The sequence below is a fragment of the Chiloscyllium plagiosum genome, chromosome 20 (genome assembly GCF_004010195.1).
Source record: "Chiloscyllium plagiosum isolate BGI_BamShark_2017 chromosome 20, ASM401019v2, whole genome shotgun sequence".
NCBI lineage: Eukaryota > Metazoa > Chordata > Chondrichthyes > Orectolobiformes > Hemiscylliidae > Chiloscyllium > Chiloscyllium plagiosum.
In genome coordinates this window covers 36,781,998-36,801,301 of record NC_057729.1, presented here as the reverse complement: position 1 = coordinate 36,801,301, position 19,304 = coordinate 36,781,998, and the positions used below count along the sequence as shown (strand labels likewise).

The window sequence follows — 19,304 nt, the reverse complement described above, 5'->3', positions numbered from 1 at the left end:
GAACCAGAGGAGACAGCTTAAAAATACGGGGTAGACCATTTAGGACAGAGATGGGGAGAAACTTCTTCACCCAGAGAGTGGTGGCTGTGTGGAATGCTCTGCCCCAGAGGGCAGTGAAGGCCCAGTCTCTGGATTCATTTAAGAAAGAGTTGGATAGAGCTCTCAAGGATAGTGGAATCAAGGGTTATGGAGATAAGGCAGGAACAGGATACTGATTAAGGATGATCAGCCATGATCATATTGAATGGTGGTGCAGGCTCGAAGGGCAGAATGGCCTACTTCTGCATCTATTGTCTATTGTCTATTGTCTATTGGTTGTCCAAGCAGCCGAAGCATACAGCTGTGTGCTGATCATTGTTGCCTGGTCTTGGGTGTGAGATCTGTGTCTGGTGACATATCTGAGGTCAATAAGCTGTGTTCCTGCCACTATGTTTTAAATAAGGAGAAGATGACGGCTTTCTTATTTTACATTTTAAATAGGTTTTGCCCACATTTTACCCTGACCTATGCTTTCTTTGATCCCACTGTCACCACATTTAGAAATTCCACCAGAGGAAGGAGCTAAATAGCCTTCTCCCAAGTGATTGCCTATACTGGTGTCTATCTCGTTGCTAAATGGTATAATTATTCTGAGAGTGAACAGACTCAGATCTTGCCACTACAAAATTAATTAATGTATGCGCACACTTTGCTACTGATTAAAACAAATGCTTCTTTTTTCAGTATTTGTTACATAAATTAAGCTACATAAAATCTTTAAGTAATGGAATCAGTTATCTTTTCAAACCTCCTGCTGCTTTTGCTTCACATCTAGATTCCTGTCGGCCTCTCAGCTGAGGGATTTTGTTTGAATATATTGACAGTTTCAAATATAAGTGTGGGTCACAATGCGTCTTGTTCTAAATGTCCTACTATTTTACTGATTATGATTATTGGTTTCATTCTACTGGCCAACTTCCACAGCCTGCAAAACTAAGCTCTGTAATGACCATAAAATTTGCATTTAAGCTAATACTTTGAGCTACCTTCATTGAAATGATAGAAGAATGCCAGGTAGACCTGTTTGGATAAGTCGCATCATTTTAAAGGAAAGCAAGAGATTTTCTTTTCATCTAGTGCCTGCTGACAACGTGCTTCCAACTAGGAATACCCGAAGGAACACGGAGATATTTGGATTGTGGATTTGTGACTTCACACATGAGAAGCATGAAAATGCTGACTTTGGAATGTAAACAGTTCAAATGTCCCCGACAAGATTAGAGCTGGGGAAATGCAACCGGTGTATTTGTCACAGTTGAACTTTGGTGTGGCAAGATCTTTTCATTCTGAATCTGCCACTGGATCAATAAAGCCGTGAACAAAAAATTATCCCAAAATGCCACCAGAGCTTTTTAGATTTTGAAACCCATCAACAACACTGAGGCATCAGGGAAACCATGAAATTAACCAGCTGTTTACTTGACTCTTTATCCTTTACCTCTCTATCAGCTTTTACTTCACAATGTGTAGCTCTGAAATTGGGCAAATATGAAAGCAATCGAAAATAGCAACAGAGATTCATTCTGATTTTACTATGGATAATTGGCTACTACAATGAAGAAAGACTTGCAACATTAGTAGCTAGTTTCCTTCCAGGTGAGGAGAAAAAGGGGTAATCCACTGCGGGTTTGAAGATTATGAATGATTCTTACAAAGTAACTGGTGAAGGGTTGCCTCTACTAGTTAGCATGACCACATAGCAACATCATTACTTAAATAAACAAATGCAAGGTTAGAAAATGCACCTCGACCGAGAGATTAATCACAATATGAGCTTCCATGTCACAAAGATTGATTGAGAAGATTTCACAGAATATTTTAGAAAAGACTTTGTTGCTTGAAAGGGAGAAATATTGACAGCATTGGAAGTAAGTAGAAAACTGGGATTAGACTAAGTGACTCATGTGGAGAAAAGCATTGACATTGATGTGTTATAATGAGTGGTCCATTTCTGTATATTTCTGGTGTTATTCTTTCATATGTGTTGCAGTCAAAATTCACAAATAAGTAGCTAATAATTGATTCTTTAGGAAACAGAAGTGATTAGTTCCCAACTACTGACTGTGATAGTAGAAATGATCATAGACTCCTGAACAAATATAGTTACACAGAATTTGGTCTTGCGCATATTTCAAAGATGTTGGGTTTACCGACCTGAATAATCACAATCACTATTCAATGTACATCTGCTCATCAAATCATCAAGATATAAACTGTTGTCCTCAAAAACCTATAGTTTTACCAATCTTGGTATATTTTCAGAAAAGCATTGGCTTTACTTACAAAATGTAATGATTACTTGTCAGCAAATCTATCCAATAGATGGAATTAGTTTAAAATGTCTGCACTGTTTCAGTCCAGCTTTACATATTAGCTTGAACACAACATAGCAGCAAGAAGGAGCAGGTGACACCAGACAATCCTAGAAGATTGGAGTGCCTTTGGGTTTATCCTATGAAAATTGAATAGGAAGAAGATGTGGTGGTGGCAGTGCTGATGGTAGTGGCGGTTCTGAGCATACCCTTTGCTGGACAATCAATATCCTACATTTTCGAATGTGCTGCCTTCAAAATAGCTTGAGCTGTTGTTTACTACCATGCAAAAAACTGTTTCAAAATCTTAATAAAGATAAAAATCACACAACACCAGGTTATAGTCCAACAGGTTTAATTGGAAGCACACTAGCTTTCGGAGCGACGCTCCTTCATCAGGTGATTGTGGAGGGCTTGATCGTAACAGAATTTATAGCAAAAATTTGCTATAACTGAAATTATACATTGAAGAATTGATTGTCTGTTAAGCCTTTCATCTGTTAGAATACAGTGATAGTTTCACTTCTTTCATGTGTAAATCACAAAACCCTTTTTTTTAAAGTTGCATTCTCGGATTAGCTGTTAACAATGGTGATAGCTAGACAATATGTTGAAGGTGCTAGCCCCCTGTGTTCTCTGTCTATGACCTGATGTTTAGATTGATTCCAATCTAAAAAGTGAGATAACAGAGTTTTACATAAATTCATGCAGTTTTTGAGCTCAGAGTTCTACATGAATGTATGTAGTTTTTGAGCAAAGTGCAATGTAACTCTGCAAGTACAAAAAAATTCACCACACAAAATATTTGCAGGGCTATGGGAAAGAACCTGGGATTAATTCATCTATTACATTTTTCAAAGGCACAAAAACATTGAATAGCTATACCCATGGACCGTCAAATCTATTTACATCCCTGATGTTTTCAGTTGTCAACATTTGGAAAGTAATGTAAAAACTGAAAGAACTGCAGATGCTGTAAATCAGAAACAAAACAGAAGTTGCTGGAAAAGCCCAGCAGGTCTGGCAGCATCTGTGAAGAGAAACCAAAGTTAATATTTTGAACCTGGTGACCCTTCTTCAGAATGTAGTTCTGAGGAAGGGTCGCTGGACCCGAAACGTTAACTCTGATTTCTCTTCACAGATGCTGCAGACCTGTTGGGCTTTTCCAGCAACTTCTGTTTTTGATCAGAAAGTAATGTGTTCTGTCATTTATAGGTACAAATTGAATAACTTCATTTAGTTGACATTAAGATCCATAAACCACAATTTTGTCTGTTCACTAAATGAAATAATATTCTTATGTAATACTATTGTTCCATCTACATTGATTACAATGCCAGCTATCATGTGCAAATTTGTGTTTCACACTGAAAACTTCAAATGATTGGGGACATTGACAACAAATGACCATTTGTTTATATAAAAGTCTGCAGAACAATCACTGTTTCAAAAAAAATAGAAATCACTGGCACCATGAAGCAAATCTGATAGTGTCTGTGGAGTGACGATTAGAGTTAAGGTTTAAGGTTTTTGACCTGACGCAGTCACATGATCTCCAGTTAAAACCTGAATTTCAACAAGTTACACATTTAATATGAGGATTGGTTAGCTCAGTTGGCTAGATGGTCGTTTTGCAAGGCAAAGCATGGGTTCAGTTCCTGCAGAGGCTGCAGTTAACATGAAGGACTTCCATTCTCAACCTCTCTCTTTGCCTAAGGTATGGTAATCCTTAGATTAAACTACCACCAGCTGTCTCTCTACTGAGAGAGCAGCCCTATAATATTGTAAGACTATGGCAAATTTATAGGCCATGTCTCATGAATAATAGGAAATAGTACTTGGCAAGCAATTTTCAACTACCAGCCAACTTTACATGTCTAAGCCAGCCAGGTAACAGTCAAACATCTGCAGAGCACTGTGGGAAGGGTTATACCACAACAAGCTAAGGGCTACCTCATACAGTTTCCAGGCAAGACTATGAATGGTTGAGCAATCAGCCTACCAACATGTCCTCTGCCGACTTCCTGTGCCATTGGTATCCACAGCAGCATTTCAATCAGAGCCAAACAAGAATGGTTCATGTCTCCTGATGCCACTTTTAAAGGTCAGTACAGATGCTTCAGCTGGATGTCAAAGTTCACCATTGTACTCTATGCGGATAGGTGCATGGAAATTGTCTTTTGTGGAATATTAGTGTAAACCCACAGATGAATCATGCAAGCAAGATGTCCAACAATTTCCACCAAATAAAACAATAAATTGGACAACCTCTCATGCACCAGTGAAATACATCTTCACTTTATTTTACTTATCAAAATAGAAGAGGGTCCCAAATTCCTCATGATCTTATCCATTTATGCAAATATGTGTGGTGAACCCTAGCCCTAAGCGAGGAAGCATGTCCTAAATCAAAAGGAAGTGGTCACCTGCACAAACAGGGGTCATCCGATGGTACAGTACCTAGAAGGCAACAGGAGTTTTTACCTTCTATGGGCAGTGGAATATTGGAGCAGCACCAAGTTGCGCCATCTACGCAGATTAGACCCAGTAATGGTTCCCATAAATTTTTGGTTTTTGATGTTTCTGTTCTCAAGAGAAGGAAGATTTGCCTCAGCATGTGATCAATGTCCAGCTGACCTTATGCAAGCTTTCAGTTGAGGCCAATTGAAAGTCCTGAATTAGCCCCAAACTCACTCAAACATGCTTCCTTGATTAAGTTCCAGCCAAAGTCCCCAGCATCACTGCAAAATGATATGAACAGAATCTCTCAGAGTTATATCTTGCCTGTGTAATGATCTAATATAGGGCTGCTCAGAAGATTTGGTGCTTGGTATTAGAGGAAGTCATTATTGTATGAACCAGTGGGGTGAAAGAAGTACAAATGTACATAGAAAAAACTAGAACAGGTAACTAATACTCAGGAATCATTGATAGAAACGAAGCACATCTTACAGCAAGCACCTCCAGTTTGATAGAGAATTCTTATTCAGCCATCCATAGGTTGACAGGTGCATTATTCACAGTTCTCAAAGAAGCAGTGATGCATCACTTAAATTATAATATGCAGTAAAATTTTTAAATACGTCTGAGAGCAGAAATGCCACTGTCCCTGGAGTTGGAAATATTAATGCAATTTGCAAATTCTGCCTTATGAAACAATATCTAATTGAGACTAAACATTAAAATACGATGAAATAACACCATAGGTCCCCCAGGACTGCTCCAGCCTAAGATAGGCATGAGATATACACCATTGCAAAATAATAAGTACATGATTACACAATTAAAATCATATTGAAAAATGTTCTAACAGTAGTGCTAAATTTACTTGTGTTAATAATTTATATTCAACACATTTGTGTGACATTCTTTTGTCTGCTTTGGGTTTAACCATTGAAAAAAAAGTACATGACTGGATGACATTGCAATTCAACTGCTGATTTGCTCAACAACACCTTACACCCTTACTGCCAGCTTTAATATTCCAGTCCCCAATAGATCATACCTTTCTCTCACACTGGCTCTTGTCCCTGATGTGGCCCGTGTCACCATTTCCCTACATCTCAGAGATTTGAACCTGGAAGTAAATGGTAACCTACTAGTTTTGCCACATCTGATGAAATAACTTGAAATGCTATTGGTTGTAGATGTTCTCACTTGCTAAAAGTGCTCACTCTTCCAGGACCATTCTGCAGTCCAAAGATACCTCCTGGCTATTTTTCTCGATTGTAAGCCATCTTTTTCAATTGTTCTTCACTGTCAAACCCACCCTTACTTCCAGTGATAAGTAGAAGAAGCTCATGAAGCTCTTTGTCACTGAGAGGAAGACATTTCAATTATCGGCATCCATCATGTCTAACTCTTCCACTAGTACACCTAAACTACTTAGGGAGCTTCACCTCACCCTAGTCCTTTCTCCAGATTCTGTCTTAATTCCCCTTCTGCCCTCTCTGATCTCATTCATTAGACCCAATTCCTCTTCCCTCAATCTCAATCCCACAAAAATGCTGACCATTCACTTTCGCCTCCTCGCTCTCCATGTTAACCATTACCAGAAACAGTTCTGTTTGAATTCCAAAAAGCCACTCAGACGTAGAATGAGGCAGATGACAGGAAGCAATGCAGATCAATCCTAAGAGGAGAGGATCAACTTATAACAAGAAATCTGCAGTTCTGAAGAGCCAGTTTCCAAGGCTCTTCTGTTTACTGTATAGTTCAACCAGGTTGAACCTGGGTCCGTGGCACTATGAGGCAGCGGTGGTCACCTCTGAATCACCATGCCGCCATGTTAGTTAAGAATAGAATAGAATTAGAACAGTTAATAATTAGTTAAGAATAAGTCAAGAAACCAATGGTCAAGGAACAGCCTGTCATGGAATTGCAGGACAAAGAACTTCCAATTTTTGAACTGGTCATGGAACAAATCAACTAAGGATGACCGGTAGAATATTTTGTAGGGCTTCCTGTATGCATAGCAAAACAGAAACAGAATCCATAGAGATTAGTTATCTTGGCATAAGAAATTTGTTTCATACTGTCAGTAGGATGACAATAGTGATTTGTCAGAAACAGTTTCTACTGTTTTCAATGCAAGAAGAGTTCAAATTGCAAGAATCAACTAGCTTTGTGAGAAAATGCAAGCAATCAAAACGTGAATGAGAAATGTATCCTAGTTAGATTGACTAACAAATCTTAACTTGTATAACAAGCTACACAAAATTGTTAACAGACAGTGATAACGGATTTAAGTCTCTAATGTCAAGGTCAAACAAAACATTTCATTCCTTCAACTTTGCCGGGAAGGATTTCAGGACCAATGTCCAAGGATTCAGGACACAGTCAAGAAGAAATTGACTGGTTCAGAAATCCAGGATACTGCAAAAAAGGAAGTACCATTTACATCAGAAGAGCCAACCTCCACAAAGGAAGTTCTCGTGAATAAAAAGATCGTCCAGATATCATAATGGAACAATTACCTGTTTCAACAGGAACGATGCCCTCAGTACAAGAAGTAAGAGATGAAAGTCCTCCAGTTTTAAGCACTTTCAAACCTGACAATGTCAGGAACAGAGTCATAATCAGCAGATTTCAACCAATGCACCTTCCAATCTTCCAAGTCCAAATTGAAAAAGAACAATGAAACCTTCAGACTCCCTGAATTTCTGGTGGGATTTGGGGTAGTGGTAGAAGTACAAATGTGTAAGTAGTCATCAGGGGAAAATGTTCTGTGGATGAGGGTAGTGATGCTCTATCGTGGTCTAAGGATCTGAAAGGGTTAACACTGAGGAGTGCCTTAGCATCACCCACTACAATAATGTCATACAGACTTAGTGGAGAACAGCTTAGGTTCTTGAAAGAGTAATACCTACCATCTAAGATCTCCTCATTTCTCAGTAATAATGTCTATTATGTTAACATAACTTGAATCTAATTGCTATCATGCAAAGAACTACATTTTGTTTAAGACCAGAGCCACTTCTCACTAAACTACAAAATGGCTTTCCTCTACCACACCAGGCTCTGTGGATCTGAAATCCTGAAAGAGAATGCAGGCAGCACATCTACCCGATAGCTAGCTCATACAAGATAATGAACGATGGTGAGGTTTCATCTTACAACGGGAAGTAAACCCTTGCTTCCATTTCAAAAATTGCAAGCCCTCCCCCCCCTCCCCACCCCATGCAGCTTCTGTCTTCCTGCCTCCAGAGCATCTCCAGGGAATTTGTAAAATTCCACCTGCAGTTGTCTCCAGTAATGTGTAAGATTGTATGTTGGGCCAGAATTTCATTTTGGAGGTGAGAACTGTGTGTCAAGGGATTTCCTAACATCCCACTGCCCAATGAGCCATCTCTGTGCACACGACAGCTTCATGATGGATTGGAGCTGGCCATGCTGTCTTCTGTCGGAGGCCCAAGGCAGAGGCTGAGGCAGCCTGCAATTCAAGGCCGAAAGTGAGAACTGCAGATGTGGTCTACATTTCAATTCCCCTCCCATTCTGCCGAGGACATGCAGATCCTGGACCTCCTCCACCTTCCTCCCTCACCACCCGACGCCTGGAGGAAGAGCACCTCATCTTCTGCCTCAGAATCCTTCAACCCCAGGGCATCAATGTGGACTTTACCAATTTCCTCATTTCCCCATCTCCCACCTTACTCCAGTTCCAAACTTCCAGCTCAGCACCATCCTCATGACCTGTCCCACCTGTCAATCTTCCTTCCCACCTATCCAATCCACCATCCTCTACGACCTATCACCTTTACCCCTTCCTCCGTCCACCTATTGCACTCCCAGCTACCTTCTCCCCAGCCTCACCCCCTTCCTTTTATCTCTCCACCCCCGAGGCTTTCAGCTTCATTCCTGATGAAGGGCTCCTGCCCGAAATGTCAATTTTCCCGTTCCTCGGATGCTGCCTGACTTGCTGTGCCTTTCCAGCTACACTCTAATCTTGAGCCCACATTTCACGCCCTGTCTCTGATCACTGAGACATCACCCAGACCATTGCTGCCATATTACCATCATATCTGCTTCATCCCCAATCCCTCATTTCCCCCTCAGCTCCAATACCCGCTAACCACTGCCCCGTCCCTGGGGCAGCCTGTCTCAGGACAGGAAAATATAGACCGTTTGATTGTAGGCTTACAAGAGAGCTGTCAATGTGTACTGAGATACCCTCTGCTAGGAAAGCATAACACCAAATAACTCTAATCTAGCCAGATTTAATATTAAAAATAATATGTGTCATGAGTTTGAGGTATGATGCTTCCTTCAGCTTTCATTCATGCATTTTGCAGCATTGCTTCTCTCTGAAAGCTCAAGAAGTAATGTTGTACATCCTGCTACTGGCTGTTTTGCATGACTAAGTCAAAATCAAAAGAGGTTCCTGCAAATTAAAAGAATCTATACATCACCATTAGTTTATGAAAATGTGTCAGTTCCATGGGAAACAGCAGGGACCTGTTCAAAGTGACACATTTCCATCAAAATCATTTGTTCTCACTATGACTGTGTGCTACAATACCTTGCGGTTATAGGCCCTACTCTCCTATTTTTCCTTGGAACTTTTAATCTTTGTTCAGTGGCATCTTGGTGTTAAAGCAGCATATTTATTGTGCATTCAGAACACCGCTCACTGCCGCTGTCTTCTCTGATCGGTGATACTCCTAAGTCCCAGAGCAGTTCACCTCACTGTCATCAATGCATTTTCTAGTGACAGAAAACTATGTTTCCCAGCTCTTAGCTTTAGTGATCCTTCAATTCACTTTCTCATTCTGCTCTGCTTGGCAGAGCACTCATTTTTTTTGTTTTACTTTTGTTCCAATCTCCTCACATTTCCTGAACATTAAATATAACCTTTTCATGATTTAAGTTGGTAAGTGGATCAGTCGCCTTCTTTTATTGCATTATGTTGTGAATCTAGATCAATACTTGCATCTATGTTACATCTCTATGGAAAACAAATTACCTCTAAATGTCTTGTCAATTGAATTCGTAGATTCTTCCCAATTTCTTTTTCAATTTAATCTCGAGACATCTCAAGATAAGAAGGACCCTTCACACCTTTATCATATGGAAAGCTTACAGAGTGATTTTTATTCACCCTTTTGTACCTCTCCCCTCCTTCACCAAAGTGGACAATAGTGGATTCAAAATGAAGCCATGATGTAGAGTGGGGGAATAGGCTGGGTTGAGTGGCCTCGTCCTGTTGGTATGTTCATATGATCCAGCTAATGGTGCCATCTGCTTAGCCTTTCTTAAACATCCTTTACAACATTCTGGCAGATATGAATCCTGGCTGTCAGAGCTCCCATCAAACGTACTGCCTTTGTCAGTCAGCTCGAACCAGTTCCTGCTTTTAATTCTTTAACTTTGGATGGTGCTAGACATTTAGAATGATACTTAAAGGGTCCACATATGCTGTCAGCTATACCCGTGGACTATTATAAGCTGCATTTTTTCTGACATCTGCTTGTTTTTCCATTTTCACTAATTTTAAATCTTCCATAGTTACAGTGGCAGGGTTTGAATTCCTCACTAGATCCTCCATCATGTTGCTTTTCACATGCATTTTCCCTATCCTTTTCAGCTGCTAGTTCAGACTCTTGAAGGCAGCACCATCTTATTTACTGCTCCCAAAACGGTGTCTTAGTGGTTCTCCAACTCAATGTTAATGAGAAGCAATCTGAAAAATGCCCTGCTGAATTCTCTAGTTAGCTGCCCCATTAGCCTTGCCCGACACTCATCAATTCACTGCAGCACATAAATTAGCCCTTATTTATAGATTATGCATATGCATTCTGCTGGGACTTTTATTATTTATACCATCCATACATGATGTTGAACAGAAAGTGACATTGTTCATACGCACCCTAATGTTTAGACAGAATGAGAATTTGCTCACTAAAACTGCTTGAACAGTTTTCTATTTTGTAATTTTAACCTTTACAATTAATTGAATTTGAATTTAAGCACAATCTGTTGTTGATAATAATTATCAAGCAAATTGATTAGAACCAATGTATTGAGTATGTTGAGTTCATTTAGAGTTGAAGATACTGGGTATGGCTATATAGTGAAAATAAATAACTATGATAAGTAGGATGCAAAAACAGTTCCTTGTTCACTTTTCTTCTCAGTCCCTCATGTCCCCAAGACATCTCAACTACATAAAGTGATTGGCATGGGTTTACCATAGGAGGATTCTTGGCACTTTCAATTGTATAAGACCTCCCAAAATCTCTTGTTTTATGCCCTTTCTGAGGAGTGGTTTAGGTGAATTATTGACTTAGCCTTATCACCCAATAAAGATATCTTTCATTGCAAAATATCCAATAATATATTGTGTTCTTTGTTTAAATTTTGGGGTAAATGCTCACCCTGAAGTTATTAGCTTACATTTAGATTCTTGAACCTTTGCTCATACTTTCAGCCGTTGAGTGATTAGGCTGTTACCCTCCCTCTCAGTTCACCACCATCCCACCATACCTCCCAAGAATGCAAACTTTTGCAACATCACCTGGACTGAGCCAGGCATTGTGAAAGGTGAGCCAGAGGGCAAGTGATCACTGACATAAGTGAGGGAATGAGGTTCAGGGAGGAGTGAACATGAGCATTGTGAAGGGTGATGGACTGAGGATGTGTATGTTTCGGATATAAGGGAGTGAAGAGAATCATTGTAGACATTGTGATCTGGGGAGGTGAGTATCATTGGGGTGCAAGGGAGGGGTATAAGCAATGAGAGGTATAAGAGTTAGTGTAAGCAATATCAGGGTACAAGAGTAAAGGAGCGCATTGTCTGGGGAGTGCAAATGGTGGGGGGGGGGGGGGGTGAGTATTGTCAGAGGTACAAGGTGTGAATTAGCAAGGGTGTGTTGTTAAAACATGAGCATTATATTATTGAGACACTCAAAATCTCCAGGGGATTGGATAATGGGCATGGCATGGAGGAGACTCTACTAGAGGAAACATTTTCAGAATAAAAGGTTTCCTATTTTCTTCTGTTTCAAAGCATGTGTAAAGTGTGAAAATCTCTTCCCTACAAGGTAGCGATGGCTGGGTCTTTACACTTATTCAAGGCTGAGTTAGTTAGATTTTTGATAGATAGAAAGTTGAAAGAGGGAGAGACTGAAAAATAGAGAGGAGACCACAACCAGATTAGCCATGATTTCTTATTCCAATATTTACATCAGGCAGATTTGCAACCAAGGTCCTGAAAGTCATGAATGAATTACATTTGGTCAGTTTGAATATTTGCATTTAAATTGATTAGCAAGGCTAAATACTAATTGTATGGTATAGAAATAAATTAAATGTCAAGAGATGTTTCTTTTCACAGAAAATCACAATTTATTGAACATGTGACTGACTCATAGAACATAGAACATACAGCACAGAACAGGCTCTTCAGCCCACGATGTTGTGCCAACCACTGATCCTCATGTATGCACCCTCAAATTTCTGTGACCATATGTATGTTGAGGAGTCTCTTAAATGTCCCCAATGACCCTGCCTCCACGACTCATGGCCGTGAATGCAAATTCACTACTAATGTTCAAAAATGACAGCACTTCAGTTTTAGCTAACTCAACAAAGAAGCTTGGGGTGTTTTAAGAAGGCAGGCAGTGGTATAGAAATGCAGATTCTTAAAATTTGTTTTGTAGGTTTCAAAGTGTGAAGTTTTGCTATCAGAAATGCGGAGGGTCTGGTGAGCAGAGTAACATGCTCAATTTGTATGCCCTATTTTCCAGTGATTGATTCTAGTAATTCTCCAAGCTGGAACTGTGAAAGGTAACAAGCCTCACTCAATTTAAGCTTTAAAAATACCCATGCTGTTCTGTTTAACATTCACTCTGACTGCTCCTGTAGAAATTATTTTCACTTACTATGTTGTGTTGTCACCTGAGAGTCAAGAGCTTCACAACCACTTCAATTTGCTGAGTTTCTTTTTCATTTTAAAACATTCCAAAGCACTTCACCAGAACAATACTGTACATAATTTAACATTAAGCCCCCAAAAGAGAAAATGGGATAGGTGACCAAAGATTTGCTGAAAGAACAAGGAATGGCTTCACGGAGGAGAGAGCGAGTTGGAGAGGCAAAAAGGAGAGGAAATTTCTGAGCTTAAAGCCTAAGCAACTCAAAGTATGGTCATCAATGACTGAGTGAAGGAAATCAGGAATGTGCAAAAGGCCAGAATCAGAGGAGCACAGCAAGCTCGCATGGTTGTGAGTCTGGAGGAATGACATCATGGAGGGATTTGAACATAAGGATGAGAACTTCAAAACTAGGGCATTACTGGAACAGTAGCCAATGTAAATCAGCAAGGAAAGAGGTGAGGGTTAAATGGATGTTGTTTAGGGTTAGAGTATGTGAAGTAGCGTTTTGACATTATTTATCCATAACTGTGAAAAGATTAATCTAATGTGAGTGTTTTTGATTGGTTTGGCTTAGTTTGAATTTACAATTTCAGAACAATTGATGAAAGGAAATAATATAAGCTATAAACATTGAAGAATAAAGATCTAGCCATGCCTGAAGAGTATTAGTAGGGTGAATCCATGATTCAGTTCAGTATTCATGGAAAATACATTGTGAATATATGATTAGGAGCAGGAAGATGCTATTCAGCCTCTTGTACCTGTTGCACTATTCAATAATAGCTGATCTGATTGTCATATATGCCTGTCTACCCCTGAGAACTTTTCACCCCCTTGCTTATCAATAACTTTGTATTCTGAAAAAGGGCTTATGCCTGATACGTCAATTCTCCTTCTCCTTTGATGCTGCCTGACCTGCTGCGCTTTTCCAGCAACACATTTTTAAGCTCTGATCTCCAGCATCTGCAGTGCTCACTTTCTCCCAATAACCTTTGTACACTGCATTAAAAACATTCAAGGGTTCTACTTCCAGCAATTGTGGAGTCACAGAGTTCCAAAGACTCATGAATTCTATGAGAAAACATTTCTCCTCATCTCTGTCTTAAACCAGTCTTCCTACAGTGTAACCTTCCCAGTGGAAGATATTATCCCTTAAGTTCATCTCTTTAAATGGTCACCAGAGATTTGGCTGACCTCACTTCGAAGAGAGTAGAATGTAGCAGCCAACCAGCAGTGCGCTGAAATAATTGAGTCTGAATGTAACAACGACACAATAAAAGTTTCAGCAGCAGACAACCTGAGCTGGGAGATGGTGCGTTGTCTGGTGATGTTTCAGAGATGGAAATAAGCAATTCTAGTGATGACACAGATATGTGATTTGGAGAACATTTTGGTCAATTATAACAAAGTTGTGAACAAACTGGTTTGGATGCAAATTTTGGAGGGTGAGAGATAGAGACAGCAGCCAGGGAACAGAGTTTGAAGGTGAAACTGAAAACAATGGCTTCAGACCATCCAGCATTTAATTGGAGGAAATTGCTTTCCTGCAGTCCAGGATGTCAGGTGAACAGTTTGATCATTTAATCATAGTAGAGGAGTCAAGAGAAACAGCAGAGATAGGGCTGTGCACAGCAGCATATTTTGTGAAAATTGATGTTGTGCCTTAACATAATGTCACGGGAGGGCAATAATAGATGGGTGGGATTAGGGAAAGATCCTTGGGGTCACGTGAGATAAGGGTGCAAGTGAAAGAGAAGAGGAGAAGCAACTGGAAATAATGCTCTGGCTACAATTAGATAGAAAATGATTCGGAACCACATGAGAGCAGTCACAGCAGCTAGACTCAGCACAGAGATGTTGGAGTGAGATGGTGCAGTCACTCATGTCAAAGACTGCAAACAGATCAAAGAGAATGTTGCATGTACAATTGAGTCCACACATCACCACGTGGTCAGTTTGATCTTGTCATCCTGTTTAGAACATCGGGAACTACAGGCTTGGCTGGTCTAGTATGGTTAAGGAAAACCATTTACTAGTGGAACTATAAAGAGGCTGTAGTATTGAACAAGAAATAGTTATTTTTAGCCACAGTTACAGATATGAAAGTTATGGATACTAGGAGGAGGATCTGGATATTAGTCCTTATTCCTTTGAGATCCTAAGTGGTTGCGCCCACAAATCCACATGACATCATCATGGTGGGGAGTGCGTAAAGCACTCCTCAATATTTTAATCTTTCAGACCCTTACACCCTCACAGTACAGAGAAGAGATAGTTTACTTCTTTCATTGTTGAGTTTTTTCAAGGGTTATTGGCAACATTGGCAAAGTTAGCCTTTGTTTCCCATCCCTAATTGCTCGGATTTTGGCAAGGGCAGAAACCTTATTGGACAGATTCGAACACTGCATGTCATGGGAGGTAACAACACATCAAGCACTTTGGAAAGGGAAGATAAGTTGAATATGGTGGATTACAAACATAGTGGAGTCCAAGTCTGTGATTTATTTTAGAAGAGAGATAATGAAAACTATCATTATGAAAAGGGGAAGAAAAAAACCCATTAGAAATATTGTATCACATGGGCTCCAGGAGGGAAAGTTGGGTGGTCACTAGTTTAGATGAAATAGGTTGAAGGGAACAGGAACTGGGTCTCATGGACAACTTAGTTCAAGAGGGCAAGAAGCAAGATAGGGGAGAAATAAAATAGAGCAAGGTAGAGTTCAAGGCTAGGATAGGGTTGAGTATTAAAGATATTTTGATCGGGTGGACGTGAGTTACAGAATGACAACACTGAGGCAGCAGATTAGATGGCCTCAGTCTTACTGACAAACTATGCTCATCACTGTGGGAGAAAACTTTGAAGGGGGGATTAAGAGGACAGTTTGCAGGAGAGAAAAGAAGACAGGAGTTATCTTTTCATTCTGGATGATCATTAGCAGAAGATAGTCTAACTCTTTTGTGCTCTATATGGTTCAGCCAGATCAAGCAATTAATGGTTAAATTAGTTATCCACCATATCTATTCAAGTGTGCATCCTTTGTACTTAATGGAGTGGAGGTAGGGGTATACCGGAGAAAACAGGCAGGGTGAGAGAGGGTTATGATTTTTTTGTGAGAAAGGGCATCAAAAGTGGAGTTGAGGGGTGCAGTTGAACAAATCAATCAAATATAAATGTTCTTGTAGATGGACAGCAAATATGGGAGGGTTGGGATTTTGAAAGTGCAATCAGAAGTCAACAGGGGGATAGTTTTTGTTTTCCCCGAGGATGGATTCAGAAGGAGGCTGAGTTGACATGTGGAAAAATGATATGGGTGGAGAAATTATTTATCCTACCTGTGATTGATAGAAAGTAATTATCAAGACTGCATGAGGCCTCCAGAGGGCATCAGTGCAAAGTATATTATTTATTTCCTTTTACTCGCTGAGGGGATTCCAAGCTTGATAACCAAGAACAGGATACAGGATTCACTGTTAACTACCAATCTACAGAAACATAAACAGGATTAATGCTCTGTGATATTCTGATATGCCCATTTAGACCAGACTTCAAGAGGGAACCCCTAAGTAGTGACTAAGAGAAACAAGTTTCCATTTTAGCAGCTAAATATCAGAAATGGACTGTAGGCCCACACATCAATGCCACAGGATACCAGCTCATACACTCTGATATTTTTTCATTAATATCTAGAAATTCAGGGACTTAGCTCTTAGCAGCCATTGCATAATGTTTTTTTTTGTTAATTCCAACAGCACATATTTTTCTTCTTATCTTGTACCAGGTGAAATGCTGCAGATATTGGCCAGATGATACTGAGCTGTATGGAGACATTAAAGTAACACTTGTGGAGACAGAGCCATTAGCAGAGTATGTTATACGGACTTTCACAGTTCAAAAGGTATGTAAAGTTCATGTTGTTTGAGCCTGATGTTGAAAGCCCACGACTACACTGAAATGTCTGAAATGAAAATGCACTGCGATGAAGTACAGTGAAAATGGACTCTGTAATCTTTTTGTGCATTGTACTTCTGGTACACTGAATAAATGACGACAAATAAAATAATCAAACTGATACCGAATAATACTTCCTTTGTGGCACACTCAAACTGACAGTGTAATACTTGGTTTTGATATATTAGGTTGCCCTCTGGTGGAACAATACTAGGAAAATTCATTCTTTAATGATGGAAAACATAAAGGCATAGCAAAGTTATGGCACAGAAAGAGGCCATCAGCTCATCATACCTGTGCGGCCGAGAAAAAAGTTTCGCAACCATTCTAGTTCTACCTCCCAGGGCCTGGTCCATAGCTTTGCAGATCTGGTCCCTTTTAAACAAAGTTAGGCCAAGTCAAGCAGCAAATTCCAGAAACTCATCACCTTCTGGGTGAAGAAGCTTTTCTTCATGTCCTCTTGAATCTTTCAATCCATCACCTTGAATGTACTTCTCGTAGCTGGACTCTCAGTTAGGAGATACAAACTGTCCCTGTCTACTTGAGGCTCCTACTTAATTTTGTACACATTAGTTAAGCCAGCATCCTCTATTCTAAGGATAACAAACCTAGCCTATTGATTTTTTCCTCATAGCTATAATTTCCAAACTCGGCAATAATCCTTTAAATTTCCTCTGTGGACACAATATCAACTGTGACCTACCCAGCATTTTGTACACTTCCAGTATTATGCTGCAGCATTTGGATTCTATACCTCATACAACAAAATAAACCATTCTATTTGCTTTCTCCAGCCTTGTTTACCCACCGTGCCATATTCAAGAACCCATGAACACGTATTTCAAGTTCTCTTACTTCCACTATACTTTCCAATATCCTTTTACTTATTGTATAATCTCTTGCTTTGTTTGTCCTCCCCAAATCGATCACCTCACACCTTTCTGAATTAAATTCGGTTTGCTACTTTTCTCGAAATGATGTGAATATTTTGCAGACCACCAAGATCAGATCAATTGGCTTTTAATTATTTGGCCTATCACTCACACTCTGTTTAAACGATGGTATAACATTCACAAAATTCCAATCCTCTGGTAACTCAGCTGTGTCTTGTAAGGATTAGACAGTAATCCTGAGCTTCCTTTATTAGCCTGAATGACAATCCTGCTAGCCCTAATGATTTATCCACCTTTAAGAATGTCAATCTCTCCAGTACTTTCTCTTGCATTATCCTTCTCATATGTAGTAGTGCACATTTCTCTTGTTTAATTAGTATGTTTGCATTATCCCTTTCTTTTGTGAAAATAAAGTACTCCATAAGGCTCCTGCCCATATCTTCTGCATCTATGCATGAGTTACTATATACATGTGATAAGTCCTATCTTTTCCTAAGTCATCCTCTTACTTTCAATATATTGATAACACATCTTTGGATTTTCCTTGATTTTACCAGTCAAAATTGTTTCTAATCCTTTATGTGCTTTCTTAATTTCATTTCTTACTTTACCCCTGTTCTCCCCATGTTCTCAGCTTTCTATAGGATTAAAAAATTTGTGTCTGTCATAATTTTTCTTTTTCTACTTTATTTCACTTTGTATCCTTCGGGATACGCAGGATGCTCTAAATTTGGCAATACAATCTTTTTTCTACGTAGAAACATGTCTGCACTGTGTCTATAGAAACTTGGTTTTTAGAATGCCTCAACTGATTTGTCATTGATTTTCCTTCAAGTAGCTGTATCGAATCTACCTTCACAAGATCATCTCTCAGCTTCACTAAATGTGTCCTCCCCTCCATAGAAACTTTATTCTGATAAATTTGTCCTTCTTCCATAATGATACTAATCTAATCGTATTGCACTTATTGCTGTCTCCAAAACAGTCACCCACTGCTGCTCCATTCATCTGCCCAATTTTCTTAAGACTAAAATATTCTCTTGAATGTAGTTCCAAGATTTTGTGCCCTCTGGCTTTCATACTGTTCATATCCCAATTGATATTAGTGTAGTTGAAGTCGACTGAAGTCAGTAAACAATTTTTGGGAGTTCAGTTTTTGATCTGATTTGATTTATTATTGTCACATATACCAAGATACAGTGAAAAGTATTGTTTTTTTTTGTTCTATCCAGGTAAATCATACCTTACCTAAATATATAAGGGTATTTGAGCAATGCAGAATGTGGTGGGACAGCTACTAGAGAAGATGCAGAGAAAGTTCAACTTTAATGTGATGTGGAAGAGCCGGTGTTGGACTGGGGTGGACAAAGTTAAAAATCACACAACACCAGGTTATAGTCCAACACGTTTACATAGAACATAGAACATAGAACATTACAGCGCAGTACAGGCCCTTCGGCCCTCGATGTTGCGCCGACCTGTCATACCAATCTGAAGCCCATCTAACCTACACTATTCCATGTATGCCCATATGTTTGCCCAATGATAACTTAAATGTACTTAAAGTTGGCGAATCTACTACTGTTGCAGGCAAAGCATTCCATACCCTTACTATTCTCTGAGTAAAGAAACTACCTCTGACATCTGTACTATATCACCCCTCAATTTAAAGCTATGCTCTTGCTCACTGTCCCCATACTTGGAAAAAGGCTCTCCCTGTCCACCCTATCTAACCCTC

At 39.6% G+C, this 19,304-nt stretch overlaps 1 protein-coding gene across 6 annotated transcripts in view; it reads left to right on the top strand.

The window, feature by feature from the left end:
- Positions 1-19,304, top strand: part of LOC122560178 (receptor-type tyrosine-protein phosphatase T-like) — a 1,397,629-nt gene that overhangs the window by 1,327,555 nt on the left and 50,770 nt on the right. For all 6 annotated transcript variants that reach the window (XM_043710562.1, XM_043710557.1, XM_043710558.1 and 3 more), the window contains one exon: positions 16,504-16,620. In XM_043710562.1, the coding sequence (XP_043566497.1) occupies positions 16,504-16,620 (117 nt within the window). The remainder of the gene's footprint in view (positions 1-16,503; positions 16,621-19,304) is intronic.